The sequence below is a fragment of the Erpetoichthys calabaricus genome, chromosome 1 (genome assembly GCF_900747795.2).
Source record: "Erpetoichthys calabaricus chromosome 1, fErpCal1.3, whole genome shotgun sequence".
Lineage (NCBI taxonomy): Eukaryota > Metazoa > Chordata > Cladistia > Polypteriformes > Polypteridae > Erpetoichthys > Erpetoichthys calabaricus.
The window spans coordinates 158679998-158697390 of NC_041394.2; the positions used below are offsets into that span (position 1 = coordinate 158679998).

The following is a 17393-nucleotide window of genomic DNA, read 5'->3' on the forward strand; positions in this document are numbered from 1 at the left end:
ATCTAAGTGAGGAATTCACCAATCAGTTTCAAAGGGTGATCCAGAGAATGGCTGATGAACTAGTTAAAATTCTTTTCTATAATAAAGTTTACATTGCCTAAATTCCAAAAAAATGCAGTGGAGTAATGACAAAGGCTCAGTCCAAGAACTCTAAAACAGTTTTTAATCAATAGCTAAAACCTGCATTTTGCTGAACTTCAATCTTGTTTATAGATCACACCATTTCCGAGTTTATAGTTAAATACATACATTGTACAGATATAGGCTAATTCAACAAATATTCAATTAAAGGCAGGGAATGGCTTCTGATTTAAGTAATTCACCTGAATGAAAAATCAACAGCTAAAAATGCTCTCATGCAAATTGAAATAATGATCCAAAAATGCTAGAATGATTTTAATTTTCTAGATAAAATTATAAAAAAAGATGACAAAGCTGCAGAAAATGTCTGCCATTATTATTGACTTAACAGACTTTTATCTGTCAATCAAAATACAATCCTCATTAAATAGCTTTTGCAATAGTATACTGTATTAACCACTTCACAAAAATGGTGGATTAACCCATTTACACCAGTAGTAACATACTTGCAGCCAAAAAACAGCAGTTGTGGTCCTCCACCATTTCTCCCCAAAATCCAAACAAAGGTACACAAATGTATACACACACCTGGGAAGATATTCACACAAAAGTATGACAATGTAAGTGCTCAATGGGAATATCCCTTGGTTCAATGAAATGAAAAATCTACCCCAGAACAGTCAGGGAGTTCTCTCCAGTTTCTTTACACATTTAAAATGAAAGCAATTACAGTACATCACAATGTGTTTGGATCTGTTAGGAGTGTGTTACGTGGCCAACAAAATACATCTGATATACACTCAAAATTAGCTGCCTTGATCAAAGTACTAATAACAACTAAAAACCTTTTAATAATTTTAAATAATTTTAATTGTCATTCTGTAATGGTTTGGTAGCATATAAACCTGAAAATATAAATACAAACATTTGAGAACATACCATAAACTAATTTTCAGAATGTAAGTGGCTTAGCTATCTTTGGAACAGCCTGAAGTCTGTTAGTTAAACACATACAAACCACAGTTAAACTGAATTTACATACATCAACCTGAAATACAGTCATCTTTTTACTTCATGCTGTGGGTTCTATATACAGTGGTCTTCCAGGCCTGATAAATTTACCTACAGCATGACAACTTGCCTCAAGCAAAAACTAGCTAGCTCAGATCACAGGTGTGATTTTCTAACTCGGTGTGCTCCAAGAGCCAATATTAAATAGTATACAGTGTCAAAATTAATTTCCAACAAAAACAAAGCGTGGAAGTTAATGTGCAAAACCTGTTTCAGAAGTGTAAGTGAAATAATCACACACATCAGTGTAAGTAAGCTCAATGGAAATCCATTAAGAGTAGAAAAAGAAAATAAAAAAAATACACATTTAAACAGTTTAAAGTATTGCCCTTCATATTGCTCACACAAGTTTGTTTGCATTGTCTCTTTATGGTACAACATACCTACACCAAAAGGCCATACTGCCGTGGAGACAGTGCACACCATTTCAGTTTAAACTACACCTGGGTTGATGATGCACAACACATCCACACCCATAAGTTGAAGAATGTTTATTAATTGTTTTTTTTTTTTTTTTGGTCAGACTAGACACTGACAAACTCACAGAATAGACATTTCTAGAAAAAGGTTAAATAACAATGCACTGAACTGTATTTATTTGTCTGATTAATTTGGCCTGCCCAAATGGCACTGCCACAACACAGGGAAAGTAGCTACTGTCAACAGACACACAGACAGTCCATACTTGCTACTGTAGGGAAGTGCTATAGGTAAACCTCGTAGTAATCATCCAGCTCTTCGTGAAACAAGTCCCATTCGTCCTCCGAATCTGTGATTTCATCATCAGTACCTGCTGCCAGAAGCATGAGAAGCATCTCTCCAAGTTCAAACGTAACTACATCCTCTTCATCATTGTCAAAGGAGTCATTATTTTCTCTCTCATCAAATAAATCCCAGAGTGGTGTCCGTCTTTGGCTCTGGGGGAAAGAAAAAAAAATTGCTTAAGACTGTTTAGTTTTAAATCATCAATTTGAAAATATTTAACATCTTATATTTATATAAAAAAAAAAAAAAAAAAAAGACAGCCAATGTCAATTACAAGTACTGTACAAATAGTATAAACATAGTTTAAAAAAGGAAAAATAGTAAATATGTTTATTGGCCACCACACCAAATTATCAGTTTTACACTACTTCCAAAAACAAAACAGACAGGTCACTCAAGAAGGCTGTACTGTGCAATGTGTTCTTACTAACAATTTACATCTTTATTGTATAATAACGTTGGAGAAAATACTGGCAACATTGTGGACAATTTCATGTGACCCTGACATGGTAATTGGACTTGGAAAAACTACAGGTACTGCACAACTTAAAGATTTCACTAACAAATTAATTAAGTCAATTATAATTTTTATTGAAGTTAATTTTCAAAAGAACAGATATTTAACTACAAAATCATGTTAAAAATGAACTTAATTTGCATACATACTGCACAAATGTTTTAAAAAAAAAGTTCAAATTGCAAACAATTTCAAAAAGCACTTTCATATACAAAAGCAATGTCAACTTGAGCTCAGCAGTTCCTCCCTTTATTTGGGGGAAATTACTTTTAACCTACTCCATTGCAATTTCCACAGGATTATTGTAATATTGTTCATCCATGTATTTAAGTTTTTTCACATGCAGTGTTGTAGGGGTATAGAAAATATTTTAGTTATCAACAGGAAAAGGCAGCAGCCTAAACACTACATCCGATGACAGACACAAACTCATCCTGCTCACACTTGATGACTATGTTAGAAATCAGCCATTAAAGTAACGTACACTGTTCAGAACGTACAAGGAAAATGGTGTACCAGCAGAACATACAGATTCTGTGCCCCTAGAGCCCTAGGATGTCCACAATTAATGTTGCTCAAGCTTGCTGCCTTAAATGAAGATTTGATTTACAAGCAGTTATTTTTCAGACATTTTTGTTTTGAGGGAAAAAAATAAATATGAAGCAAAACAAATTTTTAATTTCATGGACAATTAATGCAACAAGAGCAGGTTATTTGAGGTTTTTAGCTTCTATCAAAACAAAGGTAATTTTTAGAAGGAAATTAATTATAACCTAATCCTACTAATTAAACAGTAAACATTTACCAGTATGTATTAACACAAAGAAAGACATCTGCATGTGCCTCATTGAATACTCCTCCTTAGTACATAAAAATATAAAGCGATCCTTAAGTTTTACTTGGAGCCAGACAATTGAATGAAAATTATGTCTTGCAGTAGATTATTAGATCATTGCAGAGATCATCGGAACCAGTTAAAGAAACCACTTGACCTAAAATGTTCCTATGAATAACTGACGATTTCTAAAGTACAATTTTGTGAGAGTCATAAAATTATAACCTTGTATTCCTCCTTAAAAAAATATCTCGGTTACAGCACAGGAAACACAAAGTTAGTAATGATTTTCTAGTATCTTTAAATACTGAAAATTTTTTCCTTATTTAGACTATGAAATAAAAAAAAGGTTTTGGTATATGTTTAGTAAAAGCAACTTTTCTTATTTTTATTATTTACAGATCTGACAAAATTAATCATCGCAACATGAAACCACTTTTAAAAATGTATATGAAGTACAGTGATCCCTCGCTATATCGCGCTTCGCCTTTCGTGGCTTCACTCCATCGCGGATTTTATATGTAAGCATATTTAAATATATATCGCGGATTTTTCGCTGCTTCGCGGGTTTCTGAGGACAATGGGTCTTTTAATTTCTGGTACATGCTTCCTCAGTTGGTTTGCCCAGTTGATTTCATACAAGGGACGCTATTGGCAGATGGCTGAGAAGCTACCCAACTTACTTTTCTTTCTCTCTCTCTTGCGCTGACTATCTGTGATCCTGACGTAGGGGGTGTGAGCAGGGGGGCTGTTCACACACGTAGGCGATACGGACGCTCGTCTAAAAATGCTGAAAGATTATCTTCACGTTGCTACCTTCTGTGTGCAGCTTTTAAGTATGCTGCAAGGTGCTTCACACACTTAAAAGCTCAAAGGGCACGTATTGATTTTTTTATCTGTCTCTCTCCATCTCTCTCTCGCTCTCTCTCTGCTCCTGACGGAGGGGGTGTGAGCTGCCGCCTTCAACAGCTTTGTGCCACGGTGCTTCGCATACTTACAAGCCAAACAGCCCTATTGATTTGTTTGCCCCTTTGAAGAGGAAGATATGTTTGCATTCTTTTAATTGTGAGACTGAACTGTCATCTCTGTCTTGTCATGGAGCATGGTTTAAACTTTTGAAAAAGAGACAAATGTTTGTTTGCAGTGTTTGAATAACGTTCCTGTCTCTCTACAACCTCCTGTGTTTCTGCGCAAATCTGTGACCCAAGCATGACAATATAAAAATAACCACATAAACATATGGTTTCTACTTCGCGGATTTTCTTATTTCGCGGGTGGCTCTGGAACGCAACCCCCGCGATGGAGGAGGGATTACTGTACACATCAATTGTTCCTTTTCCTAAAATCTTTTTTTATATAAAGAATTGCCAATTTTCAAAAATTCACAATAAACTTAAGAATAGAGTACCTTTTGTATGGTTCTCTTTAGAAAAGAAAAAAAAACCCCACAAAGCTAAGACAGTGTAACATGTGGTGTGTTATCATAAGGATTAGTGCCCCTGCAGTCTCACAGAATCAGGAGCCTGGCTTAGAATTATAGCTAAGCATAGCTTCATTATTTTCCCCAAGTGTGCACATGCGTATTAGGGTGACTAGTGTCTCTAAAATGGCCAGGAACGAAAGTGTACAATCCAAAGTACTGCAAGGTTACTTCCTGCCTTGTAAACAGAGCTAATTGGAGAGGTTCAAATTGTCTTCAATATGTATAGGGAGTATACCAAAGAATTCTAAATAGTGCATCAATTGGATGTAATACATATCTAGAAAACACTCAAGACTTCCAGTCCTCAAAGAAAGTTTGTTGTTCATGTGCTTATTACAAAACATAGCACCCAAGTCACTCTGGTAAGGGTACTACCACCTCTTTTGTGTCCTTCAGTGTATAATGCGTTTGAGATGAAAATGATCAGCCAGCCTGTGCAGTGCACTTCACGATCAGAGGATGTCACTGCAGTTCTTTTCCCATCTCACATAGCCACACCAATGCTTGCTGTGAGAAGGACTTGAAACCCCATAACATGGCAGAGGTAGCCCACACCTCGAATAATTTGGTCTCATACGACTCTTTTGCACTCTGTGTGTATGACTTGTGTTTGTGACAAAAATGATCAGCTGGCCTGTGCAATGTGCTTCACTGTTAGCAGATGTCACTCAGGTTGTCACTTGCCATTAGAAGGACTCCACACCCAATTACATGGCAGAGATAGATTGTAACATTAATATGTGGGTCCTGTTAAGTGCACCATATCAGAATACCAAGATCAAGGTGCAAGGCACATGGGGGTCATGAGTTTTTGCATGTCAGACAGACAAACCTTACATTTTATATTTAGGCTATACAGTAATCCCTCCTCCATCGCGGGGGTTGCGTTCCAGAGCCACCCGCGAACTAAGAAAATCCGCGAAGTAGAAACCATATGTTTATATGTTTATTTTTATATTGTCATGCTTGGGTCACAGATTTGCGCAGAAACACAGGAGGTTGTAGAGAGACAGGAACGTTATTCAAACACTGCAAACAAACATTTGTCTCTTTTTCAAAAGTTTAAACTGTGCTCCATGACAAGACAGAGATGACAGTTCTGTCTCACAATTAAAAGAATGCAAACATATCTTCCTCTTCAAAGGAGTGCGTGTCAGGAGCACAGAATGTCACATAGATAGAGAAAACAATCTCTAGCAAACAAATCAATAGGGCTGTTTGGCTTTTAAGTATGTGAAGCACTGCGGCACAAAGCTGTTGAAGGCGGCAGCTCACACCCCCTCCGTCAGGAGCAGAGAGAGAGAGAGAGAGAGAGAGAGAGAGACAGAGTTTGTTTTTCAGTCAAAAATCAATACGTGCCCTTCGAGCTTTTAAGTATGCGAAGCACCGTGCAGCATGTCGTTTCAGGAAGCAGCTGCACAAAAGATAGCAACGTGAAGATAATCTTTCAGCATTTTTAGATGAGCGTCCGTATCGTCTAGGTGTGCGAACAGCCCCCCTGCTCAATCCCCCTACGTCAGGATCAGAGAAAGTCAGCGCAAGAGAGAGAAAAGTAAGTTGGGTAGCTTCTCAGCCATCTGCCAATAGCGTCCCTTGTATGAAATCAACTGGGCAAACCAACTGAGGAAGCATGTACCAGAAATTAAAAGACCCATTGTCCTCAGAAATCCGCGAACCAGCAAAAAATCCGCGATATATATTTAAATATGCTTACATATAAAATCCGCGATGGAGTGAAGCCGCGAAAGGCGAAGCGCGATATAGCGAGGGATCACTGTACACTTTAAGCTGCAGAAAACTTTTCATTCAGTTTGAAATTGAAAGGCTTTAGAAACATACAAAAAAGGTAATGAAGTTTATACAATGTATTTGTCCATTATGTGAATTACGAGCTGTGGACCCTTATGATAATGCACCTGCTAAAGGCCTTTCAACAAGAACAGAATCAACAAATTACTACTGCATATGTCCTGCTGGAAAACTGCATGCTGTATTATGATTAGATGGTACACCACATGCTGTCCTGAGTTTTCTGTTGCTTTCAAGAACACTTGGATGATTATTGCGTTATTCAATTTTAACCATAGTATACTATAGGAAACCTCTGCTTATCATCACAAAACACTTTCCAAACAAGTACTTCTATTGCTAATGTGTTTGACCTGCTACACAATATACGTTAGAGATTCAAGATAGTGAGAATCAGCATGGTCCCAAGCAGTCCATCACCTTCATCAAACCTGGGGAGAAGGTACATCACCAGCCTGGATCTGCAGGAGGACTCCTTGCCATGACACAGTACTGGCAGCTGCAAGTCAACCTAGTAAGGCAGCTTGAGTTTGCAGAAAATATGACAAATATGGGTGTGGAACCGGAGTGGGGATCTGAGGAGTAGTGTGTCACTTAGACACAAATCGGGTGCCGATTATCCATGGCTGGATCACACAGGTGAGGCTTTCTCATGATTAAAAAGACCCAAAACACTCCATGACCCCAGGGTTATCGCTTAAGACATTTCCAAGTAGCGCCAGTAGCCATATTCTAGAACCACGCAGTGTCATGTGATCTACACACTGCAGAGCCCTAGCAAAGTTATGTGCTTGATTTCCACAGCACAGTTTAGATTCGGAGTATCTAAACTTGAGCTAAGTAACATGTGCTGGGTGGGAAAATAACCCATTAAAATGGGAATGGCATGGCACAGAGAACTACACAGAAATAATATTTTTATAATCATAAAACTTTTATATAGAAGAAACAAACTCATGGCTGCAATTAAATGTACACACATTTGTAGTAGTTTAAAAAAAAGAAAGATGCACGCAGTATTATACATTATTATTCAAATGTATCTGATGTAAATCTGATCAGGAAGACATTTTGCCAAATTTAAATCTTTTGCAGCAACATACTTTTCAATAAGGACTAGCTGTAGCACATAATTATAAAAATGTGCCATTTTTTTCTAAATACAACTGAGGTGAAACTATGCACTACAGTGATCCCTCGCTATATCGCGCTTCACCTTTCGCGGCTTCACTCCATCGCGGATTTTATATGTAAGCATATTTAAATATATATCGCGGATTTTTTGCTGGTTCGCGGATTTCTGAGGACAATGTGTCTTTTAATTTCTGGTACATGCTTCCTCAGTTGGTTTGCCCAGTTGATTTCATACAAGGGACGCTATTGGCAGATGGCTGAGAAGCTACCCAACTTACTTTTCTCTCTCTCTCTCTTGCGCTGACTATCTGTGATCCTGACGTAGGGGGTGTGAGCAGGGGGGCTGTTCGCACACCTTGACGATACGGACGCTCGTCTAAAAATGCTGAAAGATTATCTTCACGTTGCTACCTTCTGTGTGCAGCTTTTAAGTATGCTGCACGGTGCTTCGCATACTTAAAAGCTCAAAGGGCACGTATTGATTTTTGACTTTGTCTCTCTCTCTCTCTCTTTGTCTGCTCCTGACGGAGGGGGTGTGAGCTGCCGCCTTCAACAGCTTTGTACCGGCGGTGCTTCGCATACTTAAAAACAAACAGCCCTATTGATTTGTTTGCATTCCTCTCTGTTTCCTTTGAAGAGGAAGATATGTTTGCATTCTTTTAATTGTGAGACAGAACTGTCATCTCTGTCTTGTCATGGAGCACAGTTTAAACTTTTGAAAAAGAGACAAATGGTTGTTTGCAGTGTTTGAATAACGTTCCTGTCTCTCTACAACCTCCTGTGTTTCTGCGCAAATCTGTGACCCAAGCATAACAATATAAAAATAACCATATAAACATATGGTTTCTACTTCGCGGATTTTCTTATTTCGCGGGTGGCTCTGGAACGCAACCCCCGCGATGGAGGAGGGATTACTGTAATCTCATAACACAACACATACCTCAAGTTTGCATTCACAATGCAATATGCTTTTGATAGGTCTGTGGAAATCATATTTATACAAAATAATGAAACCATAATGTTCAATGGTTTATTTCATGCTTACCAAAAACATTTTCATTATGTTCAGATCCTGCATTCTTGTCTGCAGTTATCAAGACTGATGTAGGAACCAAATTTTTTCCTCATTGTATAGTAGGCTACCATTAGAATCTGTCATTTCCAAAAATACTGACTTTTGTATGCAGAAATCAATTAGCTAGGCCCATCAATAATACCCAGAGACATTGTCATCTGTAACATGTCATCTGTTAAGGTTTATAGTGAATGAGAAGCAGTGGAGAAGTGAAAATCTCCTCTGTATTCAGAAAAAAGTGGCCAGAGTGTACAGTAATTATTAAAACATTAAGTCCATAGTCCAACTCTTAATTACAAGGAACTAAATGATGATTGTAATGGAGAGAAAGCAGCAATATCTGGTATACATGTTGTCTTCACTAATATCTGCCATCATAAGACCAAGTATTATGTTTAGGCTTGTCAACATGTATGGTATGGATTTCAGATTGACAGTTTACAACACTTTCTTTTTATATCATGGTTTGGAATAAGTCAGACAGGGTGACTATCAACCTGAAAACTATCAAGCTACAGATAAGTTTTATAATCTAAAATGTAATGTGGTGGAGGGGGAAAAACCAAGCAACAAAATATTCAAATGCATAGGCCTTTTCAATAAGAATTAAAAACAATTTTATGTTTTATATAGAAAATGAGGCATTAATTGCGTTAAATGTTCAACCTTCAGATGGTGTACAATGAATCAAACCCAAAGGGTTACTAAGCAAATACCTATAAATATATTTGTAAATCAACAACCACAACTATACATTAAAACTTCTGGAGCAATATTCCACAATTCTTCTAAATACCTGATTGACTCTATGCCTTCCAGATGAGCCCAGCTGCCGCCGCCGAGTTTGGGGTTCCTCTATTCGGCCATCAGGAAATGCATGCTTGTAGAAACAGTTTCCCCCAAAAGGACAGGTTCCTCTTCCCTCATCAAAATAACGACATGGCTTGTTGCTAAATAATGAAATGGGCAAACAATCATTTGTTACTATTTTTCAGGAGATTTACCAGAAAAGTGTAATTTAGTTACAGAAATAAATCGCTTCCCAAAACCAGTAATAAAATATCTCAAACTCCAAACTGACCCATAGCAATACAAGGAAAAGTGGGAACAAACTATTCATGTAAAAAGGGGAAAAAAACTTTTTTAGACTCCATCATATCTTGCAGCATTAAAGTGACAAATTGCAATATAATGCATGAAAAATGCTACAGGTTGGTGACTTTCTATTCATAACTTCAATTTTATTATTCAAGGATCACAAGTGAAAAACAGTAATTCACACAGAGTAATCCCACAAAGAGTGTCCCACAAATCTAGGGCTTCTGTGCTAAAATGTAGGTCATTTATTACCTAAGCAGCACTTGCTACCAAAAGCATAAGCACTATATAAATGTGAAGAATTATTATTATAATGACAAAAATAAAATACTTTTAACCTTACCCTTTATTCCTTTTAAGCAAGTATCTCTACAGAATGTTAATACTATGAATTACCTTAAAACTTTATATTTCATTCATTGTATTATTCCAGAGTACTGACATAATGAGCCACTGTTCCACCGAGATTCACAAAGTGCAATAACTGTGAACGAGTATTACCCTTTCCTAATAACTTTTGTTTTTGCTTAATTCACACAATGAATGACCAGAGGCCTTTACATAAAATAACATTTTTCATGACTGGTATGTTTCAATTTTTTCCTAATGTGTCATGGAATTTGATTTGATCAAGGCATAGTATTCATCTACAAAGCCTTGTGTTGACTAATTCACTCTCACAGAAATGAATGGTCAACATATGGCGAGGTTTCAGATCAGTATGGCTGACTGTAATGCGGTATGGCCTTGTGCGTTCAGCCAATACATGATGCTATCTTTATGTTGATTAGAAAAATTACAGTTTTTTGATAAGTTAACAGACCCTTGAAGATTTCTAAAAACTTAAGAGGATATTCCTTCTTCTCACCAGTACATCACTGTTGCTCTACAACTGGTTATTTCTTCATAGAAAATTTTTTGCCCATGATCAAATCTTACAAGTACAATGCTATTGTTCTCTGACCATGCATACTCACTCATCTCACAACTGGCATCTTAACCCTTTTTTATTAGCTGATGAGAACTGTACAGACCGCAGAGGGCTTTACAGGAATACTCTGGGAAAGTCTGAAGGCTTTTTAATAGGACAGATTATTTTATATTTCTCTCACAAAAATAAAAGAAAACCCAAGAAGGCTTCAGAGTTAATCAGTGAAATCGAGAACACACCAGGGTCCCAAATGAGGTACTTCATAGGAAAAGACAGGCTTTGCATTTCAGAGCTGAACCTCTTCACAACAAAAGAAATGGAACAACTCACTTTTAAATTGTGATATCATTACTATGAACACGGAGAGAAGGCTAATAAGACCATAGCTCAATAAATCCACAAGCAGGATGTTAGCAATGCAATACCAGTAATTACTAACAGATGGAAACAAAATCATCTAAATATATAAAATTCTTTTCACGTTTGAAACGGAAATTACGTATGACCACAGAACAAATTATAATACACTTTTTAAAATTTCAGATACCCACAATGCCACCAAAAAACAATTTATTGGGGAACTTGGGGAACCGTCAACATCGACAAAAAGTCCGGTTACACAGAGAAAATGAGACAGAAGCAGATTGAGAGAGAAGGCTCGCTGATCAACGTATACGACAATCACAATTGAGGGCCTCACAAACACCCAAACAACGTGCTGAACAGAATCGAATTCGACGGATGCAGTATTCACAGGCTACCACGTCACACAGCCGTCAGGGTGTGTAAATGGAGGGATTCAATTATAGCATTGAAAAAGATTATTGCCTACATCCAAAAGTTACAATAGGAGAAATGGACATCATGTGTGAGTACTGCCAAGCAAAGAAGTTTAAATTTGAATCACGTGGGATGTGTTGTTCAGAAGGCAAGGTAAAATTAACACCTTTAAGCCATCCACCTGAACCGTTGTTGTCTCTTATTTCTGGCGCAAATCCACATTCAACTCATTTTCTACAGAACATTAGGAAATACAATTCGTGTTTTCAGATGACATCGTTTGGCACTACGGCTGCTACCGAAGAGTCTGGGTAATATATCTTTACTTCTTATATGTTAATGTTTTACTGTTTAATAATTTATACGCTTCTTATAGGTTGTTCAAATTCTTTTATCAAAATATTTTACTGTTTAATAATTTATATTTATATGCAATGTGCTTCTTATATATTACTTCATATTCTCATATGATAATGATGTTAATGATGTTCATATTGATTTCTGTTATTGTAAATGCTCTTTATTTGTTGAAAAATAAAATTGGTAATTAACAAACTTATTTTATAAATACTGCATTTTATTTTTTTCCCCTTGCACTCAGTGAGCGAAGCCACTAAGTAATCTGCTAGTTGACCATAAAAATGTAATGCACACATTTAGAGACTATTAGAAGTCCTTAAATGAGGTCCGTCTATTACATAACAAGACTGTGTTTCTATCTCTAAAACAAAGCAGTGAGAACAAATTATGAGCACTTGCCATGCAGGTTTAAACCTGTCCAAACTTACATGACAAGTTAGATGCAGTTGTGTCTCCCCTTGTGTTTTGGAATCATGTCAAGTTTGAAAGTTAAGCAACGTGTTTATAGTAAAATTAAACAAAACACCAATGGAATCTTTTCAATGCTTACTGATGCTTATTGGGAAGACTGCATGTCTCATACGTGTGTGTTTTTCCTAAATTGAAATTGGTGCTTAAAGGAACATGTCTCGAGTCAATGGATGCAGTAAAGAAGAAAACGTCAGATGTCTTGAAACAGCTGAGAGAAACTGATCTGCTCCATGCCTTCAACCAGTGGAAACCAAGACTGCATCGGTACGTAACTGCGATTGGGAAGTATATTGAAGGGGACAAGCATTACAATTGTTATACAAACAAAAGTGAGTTAATGTGTTAGTCTCATTATTTAATAGACAGACTTTGTATTCTACTCCTTTTTAAAGAGGACACAATGTAATGCATTTTTAATGCATTAGATATACCACAACTAGATACTCTCAGGAGTAGAGGAATTGGATAAACTTCTGACACACTCAGAATTACTAGAAGCTATAAACTCACTTCAGAGTGAGAAAGCAGAAGGCCCTGATGTCCATCCTGCCGAATTTTATAAAAAAACATTTTCAATTAAGCTAGCTTCCCTTTAATTAGCAACAGAGACAATAAAATTCTACGTCAAACTTTTCACCAAGCATTAATTACCATCTTTCCTAAGAAAAATAAAGACTTTTTTCAACATAAATCATACAGACCAATCTCACTTCTAAATAATAATGTTAAGATACTCTCCAAAGTCCCAGCTAGAAGGATTGAGAAAGTGCTTCCTTCGGAAATATCAAGACCAAAACAGATTTATGAAAGGCAGACTCTTAGCTACCAATCTTTGACGCCTCTTTAATGTAATATATTCACCGACAAAGTCTAACACCCCAGAAATCTTATCTTTGGATGCAGAAAAAGCATTCCATATGGTTGAATGGGCCTACCTATTCTCTACATTGCACAAATCTTGGTTTGGCCCGAACATATGTACATGGATCAAACTACTATATACCAGTCCAGAAGTTTCACTTTACATTAACATTATTTGAGACTATACTACAAACTAGAATGTAGTACAAGACAAGGATGCCCCCGGTGTTACCACTTCTATTTGCAATCGCCAATGAGCCAATGACTGTTCACTTTCAAAATGCTTCCGAGATAAAGGGACTGTCAGAGAAAGACTAGAGTGCCTGCCGCCCTTAACAGCACTAGCATTTAATTTGAATAAAAGTGTGTTTTTGCAGTGAACTCTCTAGCACAAAACATTAGACTGGACATGTTCCCTTTTATCATCACATATCTGTTTAAATACCTAGGGGTAAACATCACAAGTAAACAAAGCTTTTTCAGCAAAATTTTGCTGTCTCCATTTAAAAACTTGAACATGACATGCATAGATGGTCTACCCTCCATCTTACTTTAGCAGGGAGAATTAACACTGTCAAGATGAATATCCTTTCTAAGCTTCTTTTTCTACTTCAAAGCATCCCCCATATACAACAACAAATCATTTTTTAAGAAAACGAAATTCAATCATAACCTCATTTATTTGGAATTCAAAACATCCACACATTCAAAGGGCAACTCTACAACGACCTAAAGCAGAAGGTGGCATGGCACTACCTAACTTTCAATTTTATTAGAGGACACAAATAAACGAGCTATAAAAACCTGGACACCGACACAAATAAATGAACGCACACGGGCTTGTCCGCAAAAGAATTAAAATCCTGCAGTATTACTTTTTATTCCTTGCTTTGTGCCTAGGGAATCCATTCCCGGACAGGTTTATTCATTCCCAGGAATTTGGGAATCCCGGGCTTCCGGGGATGACACAGTGCATGGGTACCTCACATGTAAATGGTTTTGGAACAACAGAAACTTATTTTTAATAAAACTACTGCAATATGTTGACACCAATAAAAGACTAACCTTATCTACAAGCAGTTAATGCTGTCATACAAGTATCTAGTTAGTTGCGGTAATAAGAGTGTAGAAAGCACAACGTGTCCAGCGTGCGGTCATCCAGGCGACCCAGTTTATGTGATGCTGTCCCGTAAAGGACTGGTTTCCATTTTTCTATGGCTCATCACTACCCTCAGAAAATAGATGAATAAATATAGACATCTATTTGCCTATAAATAAGCACAAGCCCAAAGGAACTCTATATATATTTTTTAATTACATATTTTCTACAATAGCAGCATTTGAAAAGAACAATTCTGCTTTGATGGGAGGCTTGGGATGGATAGTAGACACACAAACCACAGAATGTAGCAATTCTCCTGGTGTGTTACAGAAATTACAAATCTGTACATTTCAAAACAATATTAAATAAACAATTATACAAATATGCTAAAAATATGAATAACTTTCCCATCCTTTGAATACTGTCATCTAAACCAAACACCCATTGTGTGTTGATTCAATTTACAATAGGAAACCTCCTTTCCATCTGCATAAACATACACTTTCTGTAAATGCAGATTTTCGGTGTGTACAACCTACTGATTGGTGCCAAACGGATTATTTTTCATGCAGCATCGTGAATGCTGCCACCTTGCATATAAACTGGATTTCTGTTTTAGGGTACAGATATTTCAGAACAAAACAACAAGTCCTAACTCAAGGGTGCTTATTAAGTGTCCATGGTGCCTGTGCACAGTTACAGAGTTTGTAACAGTGTCATATATATTTATAGATATTCTGGGAATTCAAATGTTGAGCATTCAATTGATCAATAAATGGTTCACATGGCCAAAGTATTGGCTGGACAGTCCAGACCCAACTTTGTAACAGAAGTGTCCTAGAAAAGTCTAATAGATGTCAGGAGAACTTCTGGAAGATGTGGCTAAAGATACTGGTATTAAAATAGTTTTTCCCTATTAAAATGAAATTCATATGACTGGAATCTTGGAAAGTGAGAGGATGTCCGAGAAGTGGAGAAGTAGTGTACTGGTGCCGATATTTAAGAATAAGGGGGATGTGCAGGACTGCAGTAACTACAAGGGAATAAAATTGATGAGCCATAGCATGAAGTTATGGGAAAGAGTAGTGGAAGCTAGGTTAAGAAGTGAGGTGATGATTAGTGAGCAGCAGTATGGTTTCATGCCAAGAAAGAGCACCACAGATGCAATGTTTGCTCTGAGGGTGTTGATGGAGAAGTTTAGAGAAGGCCAGAAGTAGTTGGATTGCGTCTTTGTGGACCTGGAGAAAGCATATGACAGGGTGACTGAGAGGAGCTGTGGTATTGTATGAGGAAGTCAGGGGTGGCAGAGAAGTATGTAAGAGTTGTACAGGATATGTACGAGGGAAGTGTGACTGTGGGGAGGTCTGCGGTAGGAGTGATGGATGCATTCAAGTTGGAGGTGGGATTACATCAAGGATCGACTCGGAGCCCTTATTTCCAAAGGTGATGGACAGGTTGACAGACGAGATTAGACAGGAGTCCCCATGGACTATGGTGTTTGTTGATGACATTGTGATCTGTAGCGATAGTAGGGAGCAGGTTGAGGAGACCCTGGAGAGGCGGAGATATGCTCTAGAGAGGAGAAGAATGAAGGTCAGTAGGAACAAGACAGAATACATGTGTGTAAATGAGAGGGAGGTCAGTGGAATGGTGAGCATGCAGGGAGTAGAGTTGGCGAAGGAGGATGAGTTTAAATACTTGGGATCAACAGTACAGAGTAATGGGGATTGTGGAAGAGGTGAAAAAAAGAGTGCAGGCAGGGTGGAAAGGGTGGAGAAGAGTGTCAGGAGTGATTTGTGACAGACGGGTATCAGCAAGAGTGAAAGGGAAGGTCTACAGGACGGTAGTAAGACAAGCTATGTTATATGGGTTGGAAACGGTGGCACTGACCAGAAAGCAGGAGACAGAGCTGGAGGTAGCATAGTTAAAGATGCTAAGATTTGTACTGGGTGTGATGAGGATGGATAGGATTAGAAATGAGTACATTAAAAGGTCAGCTCAAGTTGGACAGTTGAGAGACAGTCAGAGAGGCGAGATTGCGTTGGTTTGGACATGTGCAGAGGAGAGATGCTGGGTATATTGGGAGAAGGATGCTAAGGATAGAGCTGCCTGGGAAGAGGAAGGCCTAAGCGAAGGTTTATGGATGTGGTGAGAGGGGACATGCAAGTAATGGGTGTAACAGAGCAAAATGCAGAAGACAGAAAGATATGGAAGAAGGGGTTGCCAAAGCAGATCATCTAACGGGAGCAACCGAAAGAAGATGTAGTTTTGTAAAAATGCAGATGCAAAATGCTGCCGTAAGGTGCTAAAAGGCGAGAAAGGGCAAGTTCTTTACCATCACGTAAAGAGCTGTAGAGTACTGCTGTAACATTTATTTGTATAGCACATTTTTATACAAGGAATGTAGCTCACATTGCTTTATACAATATTACAAGAAAAAGAATGGGCTAGTTAAAATAGATAAGATAGTTACATAGAACTAGATAAATATAAAAAATTAATTAAGAATCAATATGAACTTGCCTAACAACAAAATATTATCAATACAGTTCTAATGAGAAGTTATTAACAAGTCCATTAAGATAACTAAGATCTATGGTCAGAGAGGACAGAACAAACAAAAGACCCCCATGGGTGACAAAAAAAAAAAAAAAAAAAAAAAAAAACAATCTGCAGGGGTTCTAGGCCAACAAACTGCCCAGCCCCCACTGGACATTCTACATAATATAAAAGTCAGATTTGCTATTTTTTATATTAGTCAATAGAATTTTTGTAAAACAAACCCAATTTTAAGAAATTCAATATATTTTTTCATAAACCTGTTCGCACGGTTTCTGTTTTGCGTATGCCTTATAGCAGTAACTTTTGGCTTTATGCACCATGATATATTTTGCAATCCCTGCAGAAGTTAAGGTACCTATATTTAGTCTGGCTCTTTCTGCATTTAGACACCAACTGGGTCAGAAAAATCAGAGTTCTATTCATGAATTCAGCAAAAATATTTCACCTGAATTTTAGGA

General features: G+C 37.4%; 1 protein-coding gene across 1 annotated transcript in view; it reads right to left on the reverse strand.

The window, feature by feature from the left end:
- Positions 1 to 927: 927 nt before the first annotated feature.
- mkrn1 (makorin, ring finger protein, 1) overlaps positions 928 to 17393 on the reverse strand; it is a 119837-nt gene continuing 103371 nt past the window's right edge. Inside the window, exons 7-8 of the mRNA XM_051920502.1 lie at positions 9567 to 9720; positions 928 to 2069 (exon numbers count right to left, since the gene is read on the reverse strand). Coding sequence (XP_051776462.1) covers positions 1857 to 2069; positions 9567 to 9720 — 367 coding nt within the window. The 3' untranslated portion in view covers positions 928 to 1856. The remainder of the gene's footprint in view (positions 2070 to 9566; positions 9721 to 17393) is intronic.